Below are 21,760 nucleotides of genomic sequence, written 5' to 3'. Positions count from 1 at the left end.
TATAAAACTGGCATGGTATAGAGACAACACAACGATGGAATCTGAAGCAATAGGGCTGTTTTTTCTTCTTCCTCACTTGTAAAGCAAAACGATTACTTTCTTTTCCAAAGTTTAAAGAAATTCTAATTTTAGCAAGGTAGCTGGGAGAAATTGAGTGTAAAATATGCATTAGGAATGTGAAGCATGCAGGATGGTGTGGAGTTCGAAGGCATTCTGCAAATAAACAGGTCGGATACTCCAGCCCGTTGCAATGCAATGAGAAAAATTGTGCTTTCCTGCAAACGTTCAAAGATACAAGCTGCAGAGCCCATGTTCTGTCTTTGCAGCTGGGAATCTGAATGTCTGGCAGTCCATTTATCCCGGACTCTGCAGAGAGCAGAGTGCAATGCTCTGTGTCCTGGAGTGGATTAATCCCAGTGAGGGAGCCTGCTGCCCATCAGAGCAAGACTGCCGTCCTCGGAAGCCGCCAGCCTTCCACGACGCCTGCGCATAGCCGGCATCCCCTCTCGTCTCCCCCCGCACTGTGCATGAGGGGTGCCGCCGCAGGGCCGGAGGCGGCCGGTACTGCGCAGGCGTACAGCCCTCGGAGCTCCTGATCGGGCGGGAAGCCGGGGTGAGTGACGTCAAAGGCCGCTGATTGGCTCCTGCCGCCGCAGGGCTCTGGGATACGGGGTGCGGGAGGCACCAAATTAATTGGCGGTGCGGGAGGCGGATTGGAAACAGTCGAGAAGCGAGTGGGAGAGGCAGAGAGGAGCAGCTGGTCCCGGTGTGAGTGCAGGTAGCACTCTCTCTCCCACCCGTCCCGGCTCAGCCTCCCCGCCCCCAGCAGGAGGTGTGAGGGCGCCGGGCCCTGGCTGTAGCAGCATGGAGTACAGCAGTGCCAAACCCCAGCTCTCATCCCGGGCCAATGCATTCTCCATTGCAGCCCTCATGTCAACTGGAAACTCCAAGGAGAAAGAGATCCAAGAGAACACCATCAAACCCCTTGGTAAGTCAAACCCTGCCAGTCCAGCTTGAACTGCACTATACTCCCTGCTCAGGGGCTGAGCCTGTTGGAGAGCTGGACTGACTGGCTCTCAGGAGGGACATGTGCTGAAATAATCCAGCCTTCTCTGCTCAATCTGCTTTCATTTGGAGCACTTGCATCTATTTGGAGCAAAGTATTGCTTCTATAAAATGTTCTGACCATACTTGTCCAGAATGTAAGATTCAATTAAGCACAGAGAGCCTTGTAAAGTTTGGCACTTTGAACCTATTTCTTTCCTCCCTTGGGTTAATGTTCCCGCAGTCTTGAGTTTAATTACAGCTTAGTAGCTCCGACGAGGAACTGCAGCCACCAAATTGGCAACGTGGAAGTGTTAAGTTAACGAACATGAACAGGCACTTTTCTTTCCCCCCCTTAAACAGAACAGTTTGTGGAGAATTCCTCTTGCTCTCAGCCCTTGGGTGATCTGAGCAGCCTGGAACTCGGAGATTACAGCAGCAGTGTATCCCCGGTCTGTACTGAGCCCCTCATCCCCACTACCCCGACCGTCCCCAGCGCCGAAATGGCCAAGATAACCTGCAGTCTGGAAACCAAAGAGTTGTGGGACAAGTTCCATGAGCTGGGCACCGAAATGATCATCACCAAATCGGGCAGGTGAGGACATTCTTTTACCTCCTACAGCGAAACCATTGGTTTTATTAACGGCGTAGATTTAGTAAGTTCTGTCTGAGGCCTCTTGACAATCGGTGTAATTGGGGGGAAATGGGTCACATTGCAACCGAGGTTTGGCACCAAATTAAATTTTAAAGAAACGTGTGTCTTGAGATAATTGTCTGTGAAAAGTAGCTGGAGATTGTAATTCCAAGTTATTTCTGCTGTTTGTCTTTTCTATTTCATCATTGATAACAGTCCAGAGAAAAAGGGGACTTCAGGCTCCGTGTTTTCAACGAAAGATTAACGGACACCGGGTCATTCCTAATCCCACCGATTCCAATCGGATAGTTTATGATAAACGAGATAAGATGGGTTTGTTTTGCAATGATGCGTTAGAGAGGACGGGTGTGACAATCATGTTCTGTCCCTCCTGAATTGTAAAATGCCCATCCTGTTCAAAGTAGAAATATAACAGCGGCTGTATTCGATGCTGCCGCAGTTGTTGGAGTTTGTGTTTTCGCTGTGTTCTGTGAAAAACAAGAACCCCCCGTGACACAGACAAAAATACAGTTTAATTCTGTGCAGTGTTAATAACACGGCTGGAATTAATATCGGAACACAAAAACTAATTTAGGAATGACCAAAAAGCGCTGACCAATAATTGAATTGATTCAAATTAGTTTCAATGCACTAACGGCTGTTATTTACTCAAATGCGGTTCTGTTAAATGATGTAATTATATTTTCTAATTTATACAATCATTATCTAGACATCACAATTCTGTTGAAGGGGTAATTGTCGTGACAGAATAATTCTATTGCTGTCATGTCATTGGGTAGCTTGTATAATCCATTCGGTTCCATTCCCAAAAGTGTTTGTAAATGTTTCCCGGCATTTGAATGATTTGAGATTGGTTTGCAACATTCATAAAACACAGGCTGAAAATCTGAAACCGTTGTTGTGATCTGGAACTCACTGCCTGCAAAGGCGGTGGAAAGAGATTCAATGGTAACTTTCAAAGGGGAATTAGATAAATATTTGAAGGGGAATAAATTGCAGGACTAATGGGGTAGCTCTTTCAAAGAGCCAGCACAGGCACATTGGGCCGAACGGCCCCCTTTTTTATTTTTATTTTATTTAGAGATACAGCACTGAAACAGGCCCTTCGGCCCACCGAGTCTGTGCCGACCAACAACCACCCATTTATACTAACCCTACAGTAATCCCATATTCCCTATCACCTCCCTACACTAGGGACAATTTTACAACGGCCAATTTACCTATCAACCTACAAGTCTTATAGCAGAAAAGGCTGGAAATCTGAAATGAAACCAGAAAACGCTGCGAATACCCAGCAGCCGAGGCAGAGCCCCGCTCACCTATGATGTTTGCAGATTGCCACCTTGACATCTAGAACTCGACAAACTTGTAACTGAGCAGAATAGTAACCCTCATTCCTGAATCCTATTGAAAGGGGGCGGTCAAAGAGGGTTTTGTTTTGTTTTTGGCTAGTTGGGTTGGGGAGGGGGGTGGGGGGTGGGGTGGATGCTGGGTGCTCCTTGTTTAGTTGTTTCTATGGTAGCTACTAATTTCGGGGCTGGAGATAATCCATCGCCTGAAGTGGCAGAGTTTGGAGTTATTCCTGAAATATTCACTTGCTATTTCTCTCCGTTGCTGAATGTTCGCAGCACTTTCTGACTTGGACAATTCTGTGGGAGTTTGTGAAGCGGAATGGTAGAGTTTAAGGGCTTGTTTTCTTGGTCTGTCCTGTTTCAGGAGAATGTTCCCGACCATCCGAGTCTCGCTGTCTGGGGTTGACCCTGAAGCCAAGTACATCGTGTTAATGGACATTGTGGCAGTGGACAATAAGAGATACCGTTATGCCTATCACCGCTCCTCCTGGCTGGTCGCTGGCAAAGCAGACCCACCCCTACCCGCAAGGTGGGACTTTATTCCTAAGGATTTCTGCTGAGATCACTCCTTCACACACCGTGATATTTGTATATTTACACCGCTGGCGGAAATAGCAACCTGACCTAGTCCCGGTTCTGTATATCGTTCTGTTCCATTAGAAATCGCTGAATAAGCTGCTTTAGACACGGGCTCTAATTTCAGTAACTTGTTTCCCTACACAATCCCGGTGAATGTGCTCCACGTGTTTGTTTACTTAACCAGCATCTCCCACCGTTCAGTAACGAGACTGGAGCATTCACAAAAACCAAAGCCGCTTTGCCGCCTCTGCATTTTAGCAACACAGAGGTTAAAGCTCACATACAAACACCAGGAGCGTCCGGATCACCAGCCCAGTGACTGTTCCAATGTTTTCTTTTATCATTTTACTAAACAGACGCACAATGAGCCACGTTGCTGCGGAGTAACCAGAGAAACGCTCCCTGGACATCAGTGGCAATGGCACAGGCCTGGGATACTGCTACTTGTGAAATCTTACATTGGAACCAATAAACTGTTGAGATTTAGAGTCTGTTTTAGCAAAATTAAATCTACAAGGAACCGGGTCAACTATACAGTGAGAATGGTTCCAACTGACCCGGACCTCAGTTGCTCACCGGCACACATGTCCCGGTGCCTGATCTCACTCATAGGATCATAACAACAGGAGGAGTCCATTCAGCCCCTCGAGCCTGTTCCACTATTCAATGGCTGATCTGTGATCTGACTCCATATCCCCGCCTTTGCCCCATATCCCTTAATACCTTTTTGTTAACCCAAATCTGAGATTTAAAATTAACCATTGCTTTAGCAACAATTGTCATTTATGGAAGAGTTACAGATTCTACCAGCCTTTGTGTGTAAATGTGTTTCCTAATTTCACTCCTGAAAGGTCTGGCTCTAATTCTTTGACTCTGCCCCCTAGTCCTAGACTCCCCAACCAGTGGAAATACTTTCTCTCTATCTCCCTTACCTGTTCCCCTTAATATCTTGGAAACGCCAATCAAATCACCCCTTAACCTTCTAAATTCCAGAGAATACAACCCTAGTTTGTGTAACAAAAACAAGAAATGCTGGATTCACTCAGCAGGTCTGCCAGACCTGCTGAGTGAATCCAGCATTTCTTGTTTTTGTTTCAGATTTCCAGCATCCGCAGTATTTTGCTTTTATCCTAGTTTGTGTAACTCTGCCCTTCTCTTGATTTCCAGGCTATACGTGCACCCTGACTGCCCTTTCACGGGGGAGCAGCTTCTCAAACAAATGGTCTCCTTTGAAAAAGTCAAGCTGACCAACAACGAGCTGGACCAGCATGGCCACGTGAGTTGTAACTGGCTGTTATTCGATCAATCTCACCTCGCAGGAACGGGGCCGCCAGGTACCAAAGAGTTAAAGTGCCATCACTTTTAAAACCTGCATCATTCCAATAAACTCTAACGATCTGTCTAAACCAATCACAATGTGGTAAAGTGGCATTGCCCTGCCTGGGTGCCACTGGCAGCCGGCATCAGATCGGGGTTTTGTCCATGGGATTATTTGGCACTCTTGCTCCCTTTCCAAGACAATATTCCAGAGTGGGTCCTCTGATTTCCAACTTGCACCTGATTCCTTCTTCTAAACTTCGGGAACTAGGATTTAGTCTCGCCGCCAAATCAATCCAACCGGCAAACTGCAGGGTGAGAGCGAGGTCCCAGTGCCACCTGAGAATAAATAGGAAGATATTGCAGGGACTCTGCAAATCACCAATTCCCCAGGTCAGAATGTATCCCACTCCCAACACCAAACCTATCAAACTACAAACCTCACTGACTCGCTGGCTGTCCTCAATTCATTATTTTCATTTGCAAGATCTTAGATTACTCAATCCAGGTCAGATTTATATTCAATAATTCAGCATTGACAGAACGATCAATAGTTCAGTTAAAATAAACTTTTCCATTTGAACTCCCACATTATCTATCTAAATGCCTTGTCAAGTTTGAGTTCATTCGAGGTGAAATCATTTCAATATTTTCTATGGCTCCATTCCCCTGTCACTCATGTACCCAGTGTGTGCAGTACAGGCGTGTTAGAGACAGGGTTACTGTGTGTGCAGTACAGGTGTATTTTAGGCAGGGTTACTGTGTGCAGTACAGGTGTGTTTGAGGCAGGGTTACTGTGTGTGCAGTACAGGCGTGTTTGAGGCAGGATTACTGTGTGCAGTACAGGCGTGTTTGAGGCAGGGTTACTGTGTGCAGTACAGGCGTGTTTGAGGCAGGGTTACTGTGTGCAGTACAGGTGTGTTTGAGGCAGGGTTACTGTGTGCAGTACAGGCGTGTTTGAGGCAGGGTTACTGTGTGCAGTACAGGCGTGTTTGAGGCAGGGTTACTGTGTGTGCAGTACAGGTGTGTTTTAGGCAGGGTTACTGTGTGCAGTACAGGTGTGTTTTAGGCAGGGTTACTGTGTGCAGTACAGGTGTGTTTTAGGCAGGGTTACTGTGTGCAGTACAGGTGTGTTTTAGGCAGGGTTACTGTGTGCAGTACAGGTGTGTTTTAGGAAGGGTTACTGTGTGTGCAGTACAGGTGTGTTTTAGGCAGGGTTACTGTGTGCAGTACAGGTGTGTTTTAGGCAGGGTTACTGTGTGCAGTACAGGTGTGTTTTAGGAAGGGTTACTGTGTGTGCAGTACAGGTGTGTTTTAGGCAGGGTTACTGTGTGTGCAGTACAGGTGTGTTTTAGGAAGGGTTACTGTGTGCAGTACAGGTGTGTTTTAGGCAGGGTTACTGTGTGCAGTACAGGTGTGTTTTAGGCAGGGTTACTGTGTGCAGTACAGGTGTGTTTTAGGCAGGGTTACTGTGTGCAGTACAGGCGTGTTTGAGGCAGGGTTACTGTGTGCGGTACAGGTGTGTTTTAGGCAGGGTTACTGTGTGTGCAGTACAGGTGTGTTTTAAGAAGGGTTACTGTGTGTGCAGTACAGGTGTGTTTTAGGAAGGGTTACTGTGTACAGTACAGGTGTGTTTTAGGAAGGGTTACTGTGTGGGCAGTACAGGTGTGTTTTAGGCAGGGTTACTGTGCAGTACAGGTGTGTTTTAGGCAGGGTTACTGTGTGTGCAGTACAGGTGTGTTTTAGGCAGGGTTACTGTGTGTGCAGTACAGGTGTGTTTTAGGCAGGGTTACTGTGTGTGCAGTACAGGTGTGTTTTAGGCAGGGTTACTGTGTGTGCAGTACAGGTGTGTTTTAGGAAGGGTTACTGTGTGTGCAGTACAGGTGTGTTTTAGGAAGGGTTACTGTGTGTGCAGTACAGGTGTGTTGTAGGCAGGGTTACTGTGTGTGCAGTACAGGTGTGTTTTAGGCAGGGTTACTGTGTGGGCAGTACAGGTGTGTTTTAGGCAGGGTTACTGTGCAGTACAGGTGTGTTTTAGGCAGGGTTACTGTGTGTGCAGTACAGGTGTGTTTTAGGAAGGGTTACTGTGTGTGCAGTACAGGTGTGTTTTAGGCAGGGTTAGTGTCTAAATGTATTCGTTTTAAATCGCAAACGAATTAATTTCCTTCTAATTGAATGCATAAATGGAAATTAAACTGAAAATTGCAACCATGATCAGAGAATTATCAGCAGACTATATATAGGTGTAAATGTTTTAGCTCCCAATGGTTTACTGGTATTTGAATAAATCAAATTCCCTGTTGAAAATCCCGGAGTATAGAGGATTTCCCGGCGTTTTGGAGATTGCAATGCCCAATCCCATTCTTTCCCATGGAATTGCCACATTATGATGACCTGGCGAGTTTGGTGTCATACTGTAGGTTTAAGATTATGGGTCATTGGGTATCTGTTTCAGTGGAAGTGTTTGCAAGCTGCGAATCTGGTTACAGAAACACTAGCGCTCGGGGTGTAATTATGATGCATTGATTCCACAGATAATTCTGAACTCTATGCATAAATACCAGCCCCGGGTGCATATAATTAAAAAGAAAGATCACACCGCTTCTCTGGTGAACCTCAAATCCGAGGAATTCCGAACCTTCATCTTCTCAGAGACCGTTTTCACCGCAGTGACCGCCTATCAGAACCAGCTGGTGAGTGTCTGAACATTCATTGCAGGACTTAGCCGCGGTAAACAGGGGCAAGGATCTGATTCTCGGATCCTGTGTAAAGTGCAACCTGTAAAAGACTGGCGCCGTTAACAAAGTTGTAGCAGATCACTGCAGATCCCTTTTTGCAAGATTCCGTTCCTATAAAGGTCTCTCGTTTTAAATCATGGTCACATTCCGAGATTGACTGATGCTGGTCACAATGAGTATTGGTTGAAAAGATTCGAAATCTCGCCGCTCTTTTTGCCCTTGCTCCTGTTATTGAGTTGTTCAGAAATTGTAACTTGTTTAATTTAGATTGAATGTATTGAGAATGAACATGGAGCCATTTCCATTTATTTTCAAACATATTCACGGGGATATTAATGACCGCTTTGGTGCGAAATCCCAGGGCCTGGTGTCTCGCTCAATTTCACCGGAGTTAATTGGGATTTTGGGAAAACAGGAGGCAGCCCGGCACCCGGTTTCTCAGTGCTCCCACCCCGGGACCCCGTGCTGTGCAGAAAGGCTGATTAATCCCCGTTAATACATGGCACTGGGTTCCATGGTTACTTTTACTGAGACCGATATGTGATTTCCCTTTAAAACTGGATTGAAGTTCAGTCACAGACATTATCCCACCACAGCCTGAGGTTTGGCCAATCTGATTGTTTTTTTTTGGATAAGAAATCTCTCTTTCATTCGCTTCTCCGCCCGCGGTCTTTCTATCCAAAGAGGGTTTATTGTCACTGTTTCTCTCTCCAGATCACCAAATTAAAAATCGACAGTAATCCTTTCGCTAAAGGGTTCCGGGATTCCTCCCGGCTGACTGACATGGAGAGGTACTGTTTTCAGGAGTAAGGCTCGTTTTTCTCCGTTCTATAAGATAAGGATGCAGAGAGCGCGATGGTTAAAATGCGAATGAAAAGCGGCTTTAAGGGATGGAGTTTACTGGGAGGGCGGGGCGGGTTAATTTCCTTGCACATTGCCTCTTCCTATCCAGCTGCTTGTTTCTATTCTAACCCTAACACACCGAGTTTCCATGCTGCCGTGTAAACTCCCAAGCCATCCGTGAAAGTGTGAAATAAAAACCGTGTGTGTGGTGGTAGTTCTAGTGAGTAAAGTCACTGCGAGATATTCCGGGTACACGCAGCCTAACATAGTCTCAACATCGGCTGGAAACGAAATACTGCCGATACTGATCGGAGTCACAGACGGCAGTTATACTGCCGTCTGCACAATCTGCCCATGTGTTCCCTCGCTGCCCTTACCTAGTTATAATGCAGTTCCGTTAATTCCAGGGCCAGTCATGGCCCGTTCAGGTAGAATCCAAAGCAGGGAAGTTTAGAAGAGTTTGGAACTTATTTTGCAGTATGTTTGAGCACCGGGCTTTAGTTATGGGATGTCTATGCAATGGCCTGCTTCGCTGATGGACCGGAGAGCCAAGTCTGCCTGGAGGTTTAGAAAAAAGATTTACACTGGCTCTTCCCAATACCTATCTCGATTGACCACTCTTTAAATCATTTTGACTTGCTGATCTTCCCAACTCACCAGATTTGTTGCATTAAAGTGTCAAGAAAGACTTATTCTTGAAATATGGGTTTTAATTGGTCAGTGTTTCACATAGCGAATCGGTTTGTCAATTCCTAAGAATTGACAAGAGAGGTACTGACGCCACTTATTCCCGGGAATTTTTGAGCCGGACTGCAGTCGCCTGGATTTCCAGTCTGGGATGTGCAGCTTGGCTCTAAATCATCACTTTATGGGAGAGGGCTTTCACTTCCTGCCGCAGTTTCACATCCCACTGAGCGAATCCCCTCCGCTAAAGTGGCTGTGGGGAAGATCCTGACTCTGTTCCGCGCGCCCAACTCACCTTTACCTGGATGTACGAGTCTGAAAGGTTTATTCCCAGTGACCGATGTGCGGTTCCCCTGTCACCAGACTATCTTTAGAAAGACTAGGTGAGATTTCCATCACCGTGAAACCGCTGGTTTAAAACTCGACTCCTGTTTTTAACCACCTTCTCTTGGGGATGTTTTTAATACTTTTACGTTATTGGTATAGACACAGGGGTGTGTACGTGTGTTACACAGCCTTGTATATACACCCACACTGGTGTGCGTCCCACAGGTATGCACACACAGGATCAGACCGTTTCCCCTCTGCGATGGACACTGTACATTTGGTGTCTCTGACACCCAACAGTTGGGATCTGCGTTGGTCAGCCTCCAAAAACACACTCCGAGTCTTCCCACCTTCCCTTCCCGCTCTTAACACTCGCACACATTCCAGGTGCTTTATTTTCGAAACAAGTCTTTGAAATAAACCCAGCAGAGGGGGTTGGAAATCCTGTTACTGTGTATTCTGAACTGTTCACAAGATTAGAGAGTGTATGGGGTATCTGAAATTTATGTTCATTCCGTTCTGATTTCTGAAATAATTGTCTTTTTGAAACCTGCTGGGTTGAAAGCAGTGAGAGGACTGGGAGTTCAGTTTTTTTGTAAGCACTAGGTCAGTATTTAAAAGTCTCATTTGTCTGAAGACTGTTTAGGGAGAGGTTTGGATCTGATCGATTGGCCCACAGAGACTGCTAGAGATGTGATTAGTTTACAGTCAGTTACTGGGACAAACATCCCAATAATTCGATTCCTCCTTGTTACTGATTGAAAGCTGCGGCTCACAGACCCTGCACAAGTCTGGCTCCCGATGATAAAACACATTGAAACCCTAAGTTGACAGCAGCTGCACTTTACCCCAGAGTGAGCAGCTCTCTCCCAATACCAGTGGCTTTAACAACCTATACAAAAGCAGATTGTTAGCAAGACAAGTTCTTATCAGAAAAATTAATGCAAAAACATGCATTTAATAACCGGAATTTCAATTACTAACTTGGATCTTGTCGACTGAACATGTCCCGCTGGCAAATTCAGGTCTCGGGTTTCGCATTTTCTGGGTTTTCTTTTTAAGTAAGACCACTCCGATAGAAAAATACAAGTGACGGTTGATAGAATTGATCTGTGAAGTAGACTGCCTGTCCATATCACAGAAGTTTGAGTTCATGAATTGTGGGCCCTGTAAGTGCAGATGAGAGTTTTCTCCATTACTGGAATATTGTGCCCGTTCAATCCCGTACACCGAATTATTAATGTAACCGTGCTGTGCCCGCTGCTAAAATCAGTGCCAACAGTCCCTGCTGCTGAATGTGTCGCCTTCTCAATTTACACTTCTCCCCAGATTGATCTGGCACTGTGTGCAAACACCAAATAACCCGGGTGTATAAACGCAATAACCCGGGTGTATAAACGCAATAACCCGGGTGTATAAACGCAATAACCCGGGTGTATAAACGCAATAACTCGCTGTACCTGTGTTTAAAACAAGAATACCCACTGTTAATGTGGACATGTCCAAGAAATCATTTTCAGATACAGCCAGATTTGTCCAGATATTCCCAGCTCTTGACCTGAGGTCGGTGTTTGATATTTGTCGATGTTTATCTCCGTATTTCAAGTTTCATGCTTCAAAAGGGATTCGGCGCCTATTAGGAGCCAGTTTTAAAGAGTCAGTTAGGCCCGAAGTCAGAATGTATAACATGAGTGACTAAATACTGATTAATGTTCCCAATAGTGGGCTGTTTGGAGTGTTTTGGTGTATGGAGGTGTAATAATGTGGTGCTACCCTTTGTCTCAGATTGGAGTTGGAATCTTAATAAAGGATTTCAAGTGACATTACAAAATATTACCTTCTAGTGGAATCTGGAGAAAAAAAGTTAAACTTTGGAGTGAATTGTTTCACCAAATAGCCAAGAGGGAGAATTATTTTTAAGAGTAGTTGTGATCTGAAAGGGTGGAGGAAGCAGATTCAATAGTAACTTTCAAAAGCGAATTGGTTAAATATTTGCAGAGAGAAAAAAAACAAAGAACAGCACAGGAATGATGGGCTGAATGTCCTCCTTCTGTGTTGTATTGTTTTATAATTCTGAATGATCTCCATAGGATTTAAAATAAACAATATATTTTAACCTGTGGGTTCTAAGGGTCTTGAATTTATTTTTTGTTCATGAAATCAGTACTGGGGTTAGCAAAACAGATATTAAACTTTTCATTGATATATTAATAACCATTCACTGATCTGTAAGTAAAAAAAAAACATGTTTTTTAATATGATTTTGTAAACTAGTTGAGCCAGTGCTGTTCCGGAAAGATTTGGGATGTTGGCTCCCTCTCTCTTTCCACTGAGAACTTCCCAATGCTAACAGGTCATGTTTGCAGATGAAGCCAGACAAGGAGGAACAGCCGATTGTGAGGAGGCAGCTCAAGGAGACTTCAAAGGGAGTGAAGAGAGGCAGGTGAAATTTAATATAAAATATTGCATAGTTAGGGTGAAACACAAAGCAGTAATAGAGAAAAGAGAATGTTGAATAAATAACCAAAACACTGGGTCAGAAATCAGCAGACATTCTCAAACTGTACTGTACACCAGCCGGAATAATTGACTTCACATTGTGGATTAATCTTTAATCATAGAGCAAGGCAGGATAACTCGCTGTAACCCATACAGCTTATGAGTAATATAATCGCGCCAGTCATGAAGTGAAAATCAATAAGGTACTACAGTGCTGGCCAGCTATTTATCTGACAGCTGCTGTTACAGGGTATCTGTATAGTTTCACACATTAACACAAACTCCTGTTCCACAGAGAAAGTGTAGAGAATTTAATCCAGAAACACACCTATGCACGCTCACCAATCCGGACATATGGAGGAGATGATGATGGTCTGGGAGACGAAAGCCAAGCAGCACAAACCAGAGGTAAAAAGAAAGTCTTGCATTCATATAGCATCTTTCACAATCTCAGGTTGTCTCAAAGCACTTTACTGCCAATAAAGCACTTTTTGAAGTGTAGGCACTGTTGTAATGTGGCAGCCAGTGCATGCACAGCAAGATCCCACAAACAGTCATCTGTTTTAGTGAATAAAAGCAAAGTACTACAGATGCTGGAAATCTGAAATAGCAAAAAGTGCTGGAAATAGTCAGCAGGTCTGGCATAATCTGTGGAGAGAGCAGCAGAATTAACGTTTCAGTTCTGATGAAAGATCACTGATCTGAAACGTTAACTTTGCCTCTCTCCACAGATGCTGCTGGACCTGCTGAGCATTTCCAGCCCACTTTTTTTTAATGTCTGTTTTAGTGATGTTGGTTGAGGGATACATATTAGCCCAGGACACCAGGGAGAACTCCCCTGCTCTTCAAAATAGTGCCATGGAATCTTTTACTTCCGGCTGAGAGGCCAGACGGGGCCTTAGTTTAATGTCTCATCTGAAAGGCAACACCTCTGACAGTGCAGCACTCCTATAATACTGCACTGGGAGTGTTGGCCTACATTTTGTGCTCAAGTCTCTGGAGTGGGAATTTGAACCCATGACCTCTTAACTCAGATGAGTACCCCTGAGCCACAGTAGAGTTTGAACCTATGTGTGTGATCCAAATGGAACGTTCCTTCCTGGGAGTATTAATTGAAGTTCTGTGCTACCGTGTATCTTTTGAGTAAATCTTTGCACTCAGGTCAGGAAATGCAATCATTAGTTAATAGAATTTAGTTTTGTGTCCGATATCAGCATTGCATACATTGAGATCAAGTATGGTATGGGATTAGATGAGCAGTAACACTCCCCCATCCCACAGTCAGGCAAGGATACCTCTGGTCCATATTGTAAATGTGTCTGTGAGGATTTCCTGTGTACTGTAAAATTGTAAACAAAGATTTTGTTCCTGATTATCTAGCAATGGAAGCCTTCATGAATGCATTAATGAAATCATTAGAAATAGGGAGAATTTGTGCTCCAATTTGTTTTAAACCCACTGCCTCCATTTTCCAAACTGAATTATTCTTGGACTGAGGTGCTTTGGATTCACCATAGAATTGTGGTGCCTCAAGCATTTCATATAGAACCAGGCAGCGGGAGGAAACTTACATCCATAACTGTAGCTTAGATACAAAGGGGGTGAAATTGATGTTTGACAACTGTGTAAAATGGTTGATGAAGAATCATTAGCCCCTATTACACCTGAGCCCATTCTCTTTTCTATTCACGTTTCCAGCTACGGCCAAAGACCAATTTAACTGCAAAGTCAGTCCCAGTGTTGAACCCACTGTACTACACAATCCCTCAGCACAATTCACAATACAACATCTGATCTAAGCTAACAATACCTGAATAATCTCCAAACAATATCTGGGGGAAGCAGCACCTTTGGTAATATAGTATAAAACTGTTCAAATATATGCAGAAGACCATTAATAAAATGTCTATTTGTGTCTCCAATGTACCAGATGGCAGGTTTTCTATGCATCCTTCCGAAAAATAAATGCATTAATTGTATCCATCAAAATAGCAACCCATCACTTTAAATTCCTGCAGTACTGTTCCTTCAGAGCTAGAACTGGGTGTTGATGAATACTTGTAGTAACAATCTACCCATATCCCATGCTCACATATGGAAGTATTAGCTTGGCGTCATGCTCTCAGCACTTCATGAGTTCAAGCCCCACTTCAGGGACCTGGCCAGCATTCCAGTGTCATACTGAGGGAGTGTTGCACTGTCAGAAGTGCATTCGGGCAAGATGTTACAGCCACCTGAATAGGTAGACAGGAACTCTGTGTAACACATCCCATGATACTCTTTGAAGAGGAGCAGGGAGAATAGTGTTGGCCAATGTCAAAAGTAATTAACTGAAGTATTTAAGGATGTCCTGAGGATGTGAGAGGTGTTGCATAAATATAAGGCTTTTTTTATATTTGAGAGATTAACAACTGAGGCAATTATGTCACTAACTGTTGCTGTAAACATGATTGAGGCTGATTTTAATTTGATTTCTTAAAATATGATTTCAGCGTCTTGAAGCAGGTTTGGAACAATAGCAAGTGATAGAATTCTATCAGTAGCTATTGGCAATAGCTAGAGGCAAGCAGTCATGGTGCAATGACCTGAGAAGGCACATGCAGCTAATCATAGAAATTTACAACATGGAAAGAGGCCGTTCAGCCCATCATGTCTGCACCCGGCTGACAAGGTGCCATCCAGCCTAATCCCACTTTCTAGCTCTTGGTCTGTAGATTTGTACATTATGGCACCTCCAGGACTTTTTAAATGAGATGAGGGTTTCTGCCTCTACCACCCTTTCAGGCAGTGAGTTCCAGATCCCCACCACCCTCTGGGTGAAAAAAAAATTCCCCTCAGATCCCCTCTAAACCTCCTACCCCTTACCCTAAATCTATGCCCCTGGTTAAGGACTCCTCAACCAAGGGGTATAGGGCCTTTCTATTCATTCTATCTAAACCCCTCCTAATTTTATATAGGGTCTCCTCTCAGCCTCTTCTAATTTGTCACAGTCTAAGAGAAAGCTTAAACAGCAAGGAATTGTGTTCAGCATCCAACTATTTTCAGCATTACTTTACAGAGCATGCTGCTTACTGCTTTAGATTGTGTAAGATAGGTGTGATATTAGAGTGTGAATAGAACAGTCATGTCTATCCGCTGTCACACTTTTGAAAACCTCGGCATCAATTTCTTTAATGTTGTGCATGAAATGCTGCCAATTAAAGTTGGGTTATTTAAGTTTACAGCATCATGCTCTTAAAACATGCAGAGTTTACAGACAGAAAATTATAATGTGCAAGTACATACAATTAAGTTCTAATTGATTGGAATATAGTTTGTCAGTGCCATGATATAATTACAATAATCTGTTTCACAATTTAGATCTTGAGATCTGAGTTACGAACATGTGAGGATGCAGTTATACCTGTGAGTCTGAGACCTGCTACAGAGCAAGCAGACCCCAGTTATACTACCAGTGCCACATTTCTCTCTGGTCACGGAAAACAGACTCCCTCATATGAGTTTCAGCCAGAGCTCTGCTCGCTGGTTTCAGAATTTTGGTTAAATTTTGATAACAAAACTGAAGGTTCTAATGCTAAGAGGTTTTAGAAGTTGTCCACTCCATGATTCGCAACCACACTGCAGTGAGTGTGAAGTGGTGTCACACCATTTACTGAATAACACTACACACACTACAACACTGAAATATTATACTCCAGACATCACGGTTAATTACTGCCTTGGAACCCCTCAAGCGTCAGACTGGGAGAAGTGAAATATGTCCAAATGACAGCACCAAAGCAGGAGAATACCCCACTCTGTTATGTTTAAAGCAATATTTTCATAGTTTCTAGACAAATCTCTCTAATTAGAGATGACATTGATAATACTGAATCTGTACAAGATAATGGAGTGATTGCATTAGCCTAAATACCATGAAGAATTTCAATCCAGTGATTAGTTAAGGCAAAAAAATGTATTGTCTGATTCTCTACATCAGGCTGCAGATTCCATCAAAAAGCGCAGTCCTTCCAGAAAGTATTTAAGAAGTGCTGTTTATAACAAAATCTGCCTTCCACTGGAGCTCTTTAATTTGGTTGATCATTTTAGATTTGCAATATTTTTGCATTCCAAATGAATTATTAAAATTCCACCAAATTAGAAATGTAATTCTTTGATTAAACTTGTGATAGTAACAACTCTGTCACACACTCCTGTACACTGCATGGTTCACTCTGCTACAAATTATAATTGATGTGGGGGTAAGGAAGTGTTTAGTCTAATGTTGCAGCTGTCATGGTGTGGGACAAGCTTAGTGGATGAGCTGATCTTTTCCTACTCTGTGAACTGTGTCTGTTCACCCTTTTTGGGTGCAGGTTTCACAGTGTCTGATATAATTACTGACTGTGTTCGCTCGCGTTTGTGCCACTCTGGAATCCTGGCTGCAGTGAGGCTGGCTTCTTGTCCCACCTGTACTGAGTTATCAGACCTTCCCAATAGTCCACAGTGTCCTGAGCAGACCTGGAAACTAACACCAAACTTATCCCAATAAAGTACATGTTGTCACTGGACCACTTCTAATGGACCAGCTCAGTAATCATAAAGTATATGAAATCAGCCAACAATGGCAGATATTATTCTGTAGCCATTTCTCTGTTACCTCCCTGTCAGTTGGATAGTTATTGCAATGGCAATTCTGTTTTAAAACAGCAGTCCTTCCAGAACCACAGAAAACTCTTCACACTCAGAAATAAAGATAATTAACAGCTGTTTTCTTTTTCTTTATTCATTCATGGGACATGGGCATTTGTGGCAAGGCCAGCATTAATTGCCCTTGAGAAGGTGGTGATGAGCTGCCTTCTTGAACCACTGCAGTCCATGTGGTGTAGGTACACCCACAGTGCTGTTAGGAAGAAAATTCTAGGATTTTGACCCCACGACAGTGAAGGAACGGCGATTATAGTTCCAATTCAGGGTGGTGTGTAGCTTGGAGGGGTGGTGTTCCCAGGCGTCTGCTGCCCTTGTCCTTCTAGGTGGTAGAGGTCGCGAATTTGGAAGGTGCTGTCGAAGGATCCTTGGCAAGTTGCTGCAGTGCATCTTGTAGATGGTACACACTGCTGCCACTGTGCGAGAGTGGTGGAGGGAGTGAATGTTTAAGGTGGTGGATGGAGTGCCAATCATGTGAGCTGTTTTGCCCTGATGTTGAGTTTCTTAATTGTTGTTGGAGTCACACTCATCCAGGCAAGTGGGGACTATTCCAATACATTTCTGACTTATGCCTTGTAGATGGTGGAAAGGCTTTGGGGAGTCAGGAGTTAAGTTACTTGCTGTAGAATTCCCAGCCTCTGACATGCTCTTATAGCCACAGTATTTGTATGGCTAGTCCAGTTACGCTTCTGGTATCCCCCAGGATGTTGATGGTGGGGGATTCAGCGATGGTAATGCCATTGAATGTCAAAGGAAGATGGATTCTCACTTGTTGGAGATGGTCATTGCCTGGCACTTGTGTGGCGTGAATGTTGTTTGCCACTTATCAGCCCAAGCCTGAATGTTGTCCAGATCTTACTGCATGTGGGCACAAACAGCTGCATTATCTAAGGGAGTTGCAAATGGTACTGAACACTATGCAATCATCAACAAACATTCCCACCTTTGACCTTATGATGGGGGGAAGGTCATTGATGAAGCAGCTGAAGATGGTTGGGCCTAGGACCCTACCCTGAGGAACTCCTGGGGCTGAGATGATTGGCCTCCAACAGCCACAACCATCTTCATTTGCGCAAGATATGACTCCAACCCCATGATTCCCATTGACTCCAATTTTACTAGAGCTCCTTGATATCTCACTCAGTCAAATGCTGCCTTGATGTCAAGGGCAGTCACTCTCACCTCTGGAATTTAGCTCCTTTATCCATGTTTGGGTCAAGGTTGTAATGAGGTCAAGAGCTGAGTGGCCCCGGCAGAACTCATACTGATTGTCAGTGAGCTGGTTATTGCTCAACAAGTGCCGCTTGATAGCACTGTCGATGACATATTCCATCACTTTACTGATGATTGAGAGTAGACTAATGGGGCTGTAATTGGCCGGGTTGGATATATCCTGCTTTTTGTGGACAGGATATACCTGGCCAATTTTCCACATTTTCAGGTTGATGCCAGTGTTGTAGCTGTACTGGAACAGCTTGGCTAAACATAACAAGAAATAGGAGCAGAAGTAGGCTATTCGGCCCCTCGAGCCTGCTTCCCCATTCAGTAAGATCATGGCTGATCTGATTATGGCCTTAACTGCACTTTCCTCACTGCTCTCCCATAACCCTTGATTCCGTTGTAGATCAAAAATCTAACAGCCTTGAGTATATTCAATGACCCAGCCTCCCCTGCTCTCTGGGGAAGAGAATTCCAAAGATTAATGACTCTCAGAGCAGAAATTCCTCCTGATCTTCATCTTAAATGGGAGACCCCTTATTTTGAAACCGTGCCCCCTAGTTCAAGATTCCCCCATGAGTGGAAACATCCTCTCAGCATCTACCCTGTCAAGCCCCCTTAGATCTTGTACGTTTCAATAGGATCACCTCTCATTCTTCTAAGCTCCAATGAGTATATGCCCAACCTGCACAATCTTTCCTCATGAGACAAACCCCTTCATCCCAGGAATCAACCTAGTGAACCTTCTCTGAACTGCTTCCAATGCAAGTATATCCCTCCTTAAGTAAGGAGACCAAACTGTACACAGTACTGTAGGTGAGGTCTCACCAATGTACAGTTGTGGCGAGATTACCCTACTTTTATACTCTATCCCCTTGCAATAAAGGCCAGATACATCTGCAATAGAGATTGGTGAGGATGAGGTCAAGTAGGTTTTTCGGACGTTTGATGGTTCTCTCACTGCCTGCTGCAGGCCCAGTCAAGCAGCTCTGTCTTTAAGGAATCAGCCAGCTCAGTTTGTAGTGATGTTACTAAGCCACTCTTATTGATGGGCAATAAAATCACCCACCCAGAGTACATTCTGTACCCTTGCTACCCTCAGTGCTTCTTTCAAGTGGTATCCAACATGGAGGAACACTGAGGGAGGGTGCAATAGGTGGTAATCAGCAGGCTGCTTCTTTCCCCATGTTTGACCTGATGCCATGAGATTTCATGGGGTCCAGAGTCAATGTTGAGGACTCCCAGGGCCAGTCTCTCCTGACTTTATACTATTGTGCCTCTACCTTTTGGTTTTTTTTCCTGACTGTAGGACAGGACACACCCAGGGATGGTGTTGGAGGAATCTGGGACATTGGCTGGAAAGTATGATTCTGTGCGACCGCATCAGGCTGTTGCATGACTAGTACAAAAGCAAAATACTGCAGATGCTGGAAATCTGAAATAAAAACAGAAAAGCTGGAAATACTCAGCAGGTCTGGTAGCACCTGTGGAGAGAGAAACATTTAAACAAATAACCATCACATTTCTAACTTTTCCGCCAGTTCTGATAAAGGATCTTGCTCGGCCATTTCAGAGAGGAGTTAAGAATAGCACATTAATATTTTTTTTTTGTAATCTCTACCAATTAGTTGTGATTATTTTATTAAATATTCTCACTGGTAAATGACCTTTTACACAAAGCCTTGTAAGGAGTTAAATATTCCACTCCGCATATTTCTGTTCTGGATGAACGAACTACTTCATCCTCTGTCAGTGTCACTGCTTTACGTTTGTTTTATTTTATCTTGCAGGATCAGCATTTACAACTTCAGATAACTTATCCCTGAGCACCTGGGTGGCATCTTCCTCCAGTTTCTCTGGTTTCCAGCATCCCCAGTCCCTGACTGCAATTGCTACGAGCACGGCCTCACTAGCTGCACCCATTCCCCATCCCATCCAGGGCTCGCTCCCACCCTACAGCCGCATTGGAATGCCTCTGACACCGTCGGCGATTGCAAGTTCCATGCAAGGAAGCGGACCGACGTTCCCGACGTTCCACATGCCCAGATACCATCACTATTTCCAGCAAGGGCCGTACGCTGCTATTCAGGGACTGCGACACTCCTCAGCTGTAATGAGTCACTTTGTATGATTGGCTCAACAATGGTGCATTTCGCACAAGGGAATGTGGCATTTGTGAAGGATGCACAGAGCATCTGGGACAACAATAACTCAGAGGCACAGATCAAGAAACAGCTCCTGCAGGGCATAGTCCCCAAAAAACTACATGTCCCAGAGTGCATTGCAACATGACTACAACTCCCAGAATGCATTGTAAATGGACAACTCCCATGGTGCATTGGCACAGCTGGACTACAACTCCCATAATGCACTGTTGCCACCTAAGCTGCAGCAGCTACAATGCATTACAATCCCCTGAGGGAGGCCAACGAGCATGGTACAGCTCCCCTCCTCCCACTACTATTCCATGGCCTGTCACTGTTAGTGAACTGCAAACACTATACTGGTTTGAGAGCACTAAAGCAGATTGATTTGCTGGATGGGAGATGTACCAACCCCCTAGTGATCCAGGACAGCACAACTCCCAGTCCTTGCAGGACACGCCTGCAACATTGACAGCATTCAAGAGTGTAGTGTGGTAGTGAATTCACCCGCCATGAGCACTATAATACCCTGCGCCTGACAAACTGAAGCCTTTCCGGGAGTCAGAGCATGCACTCACGTCTCAGATACACCATGTGTGTGTGGTGGTAGAAACCCAGTAGAATGACTCACAGTCTCTCTGCAGCTTGCTGCATTCATCATTTAATGTCGTAACATTTTTGTGAGCATGTTCACTTTTTTTTCAAAAAAAGTTTGAGAAACCCGATACGGTGTTTTCCCTCATGTACTGGATTATATTCAAAAGACATCATGGAGTTACATCTATTAAGAATTGTTTTCTAAAAGTGCAATATATTTATTTCTGCAGGACTGATATATCAATGTAATGTAATATTGGAAACCTAAGATTAAAATTGAATATTTGTAAATGGCAATGTCTGTACAGTCACTAAATGAATCTCTGTGTTTGTGTGCTTGATTTTCTGTCTGATCCTGTTGTAGGTGTTAATATGGAGCAGTAATGGTGCTTCCTATTTCTTGCCCTGAAAATAATGAAGACTCTGTCAGGGCCAAACAGTGTGAGCTTTTAACTCCGCTTTTATTTGATGCAAAACAGACTCCGTTGTAATCACCGAGGCTGTGAAAGTTCTCGGGTGGATTTTCCCTCTGGGAATGGGAAACAAGTTGGGACTGTTTGAGTGCTGAATGCACCCCTGGGGGGGGGGCGGGGGGACTTACCTGTGATTTTCCCCAGGGTGGTCGGTTAATGGCCAGAGGGTGGGTTCTCCATCCAATTAAGGACAGCAGGTGGGATCTCAAAGCTGGAGGGCCAATCAGAGGCCTTCCAGCTTGAGAGGAGCCAGAGGCAGTAATGGGAGGTAATTAGAGAGGGGGCTTCAACTTGGTGTCCTCGATCCAACGTTTTTACATTAATTAAAAAATAGATTCAGCAGCCAGGCTAACACTGTAGTGGGGGAAAGGGGGAAATCTCTCTATAGGGCAGGCTGTTGCTGCTCCTGCAGCCAAGGAGGGGCCTCTAGGCCTGCCCGGATAGCTAGCCCCACCCACCTGAGTCTGCTGCTGGGTGCCTATCTCCAGGCACCGAAACTGGTTGCCACTGCCGCCTGCAGGAACCTGGAAACTGACTGGAAAATTTCAGTCTGCCTCCTTTTAATTGGGCTCTTCATGATCCTGAGGCAGGACAGAGCCTGAAC

At 44.5% G+C, this 21,760-nt stretch overlaps 1 protein-coding gene across 3 annotated transcripts; it reads left to right on the top strand.

The window, feature by feature from the left end:
• The first annotated feature begins 717 nt into the window (after positions 1 to 717).
• tbx20 (T-box transcription factor 20) lies at positions 718 to 20,908 on the top strand. 3 transcript variants are annotated; one of them, XM_068031014.1, is made up of 8 exons: positions 718 to 988; positions 1,408 to 1,639; positions 3,416 to 3,580; positions 4,798 to 4,906; positions 7,482 to 7,640; positions 8,400 to 8,491; positions 12,334 to 12,446; positions 19,733 to 20,908. In XM_068031014.1, exons 1-8 carry the CDS (start codon positions 865 to 867, stop codon positions 20,071 to 20,073), a joined length of 1,335 nt encoding a protein of 444 aa, XP_067887115.1. In that variant the 5' UTR covers positions 718 to 864; the 3' UTR covers positions 20,074 to 20,908. The 3 variants fall into 3 exon arrangements, with proteins under 3 accessions (XP_067887115.1, XP_067887113.1, XP_067887114.1); XM_068031012.1 differs by having other exon boundaries at positions 772 to 988; positions 8,400 to 8,476; XM_068031013.1 differs by lacking the exons at positions 12,334 to 12,446; positions 19,733 to 20,908 and adding an exon at positions 11,906 to 11,979 and having other exon boundaries at positions 772 to 988.
• Positions 20,909 to 21,760: the final 852 nt, after the last annotated feature.

The sequence above is a fragment of the Heterodontus francisci genome, chromosome 5 (assembly GCF_036365525.1).
Source record: "Heterodontus francisci isolate sHetFra1 chromosome 5, sHetFra1.hap1, whole genome shotgun sequence".
NCBI lineage: Eukaryota > Metazoa > Chordata > Chondrichthyes > Heterodontiformes > Heterodontidae > Heterodontus > Heterodontus francisci.
This window is presented reverse-complemented; position numbering and strand designations above follow the sequence as displayed.

Coding starts and splice junctions, on each gene's coding strand:
- tbx20 (XM_068031014.1), top strand. CDS start 865: ATGGAGTACAGCAGTGCCAAACCCCAGCTCTCATCCCGGGCCAATGCA. Junction 4,907..7,481: donor AGCTGGACCAGCATGGCCAC/GTGAGTTGTAAC, acceptor TTGATTCCACAG/ATAATTCTGAACTCTATGCA. Junction 12,447..19,732: donor CCAAGCAGCACAAACCAGAG/GTAAAAAGAAAG, acceptor TTTATCTTGCAG/GATCAGCATTTACAACTTCA.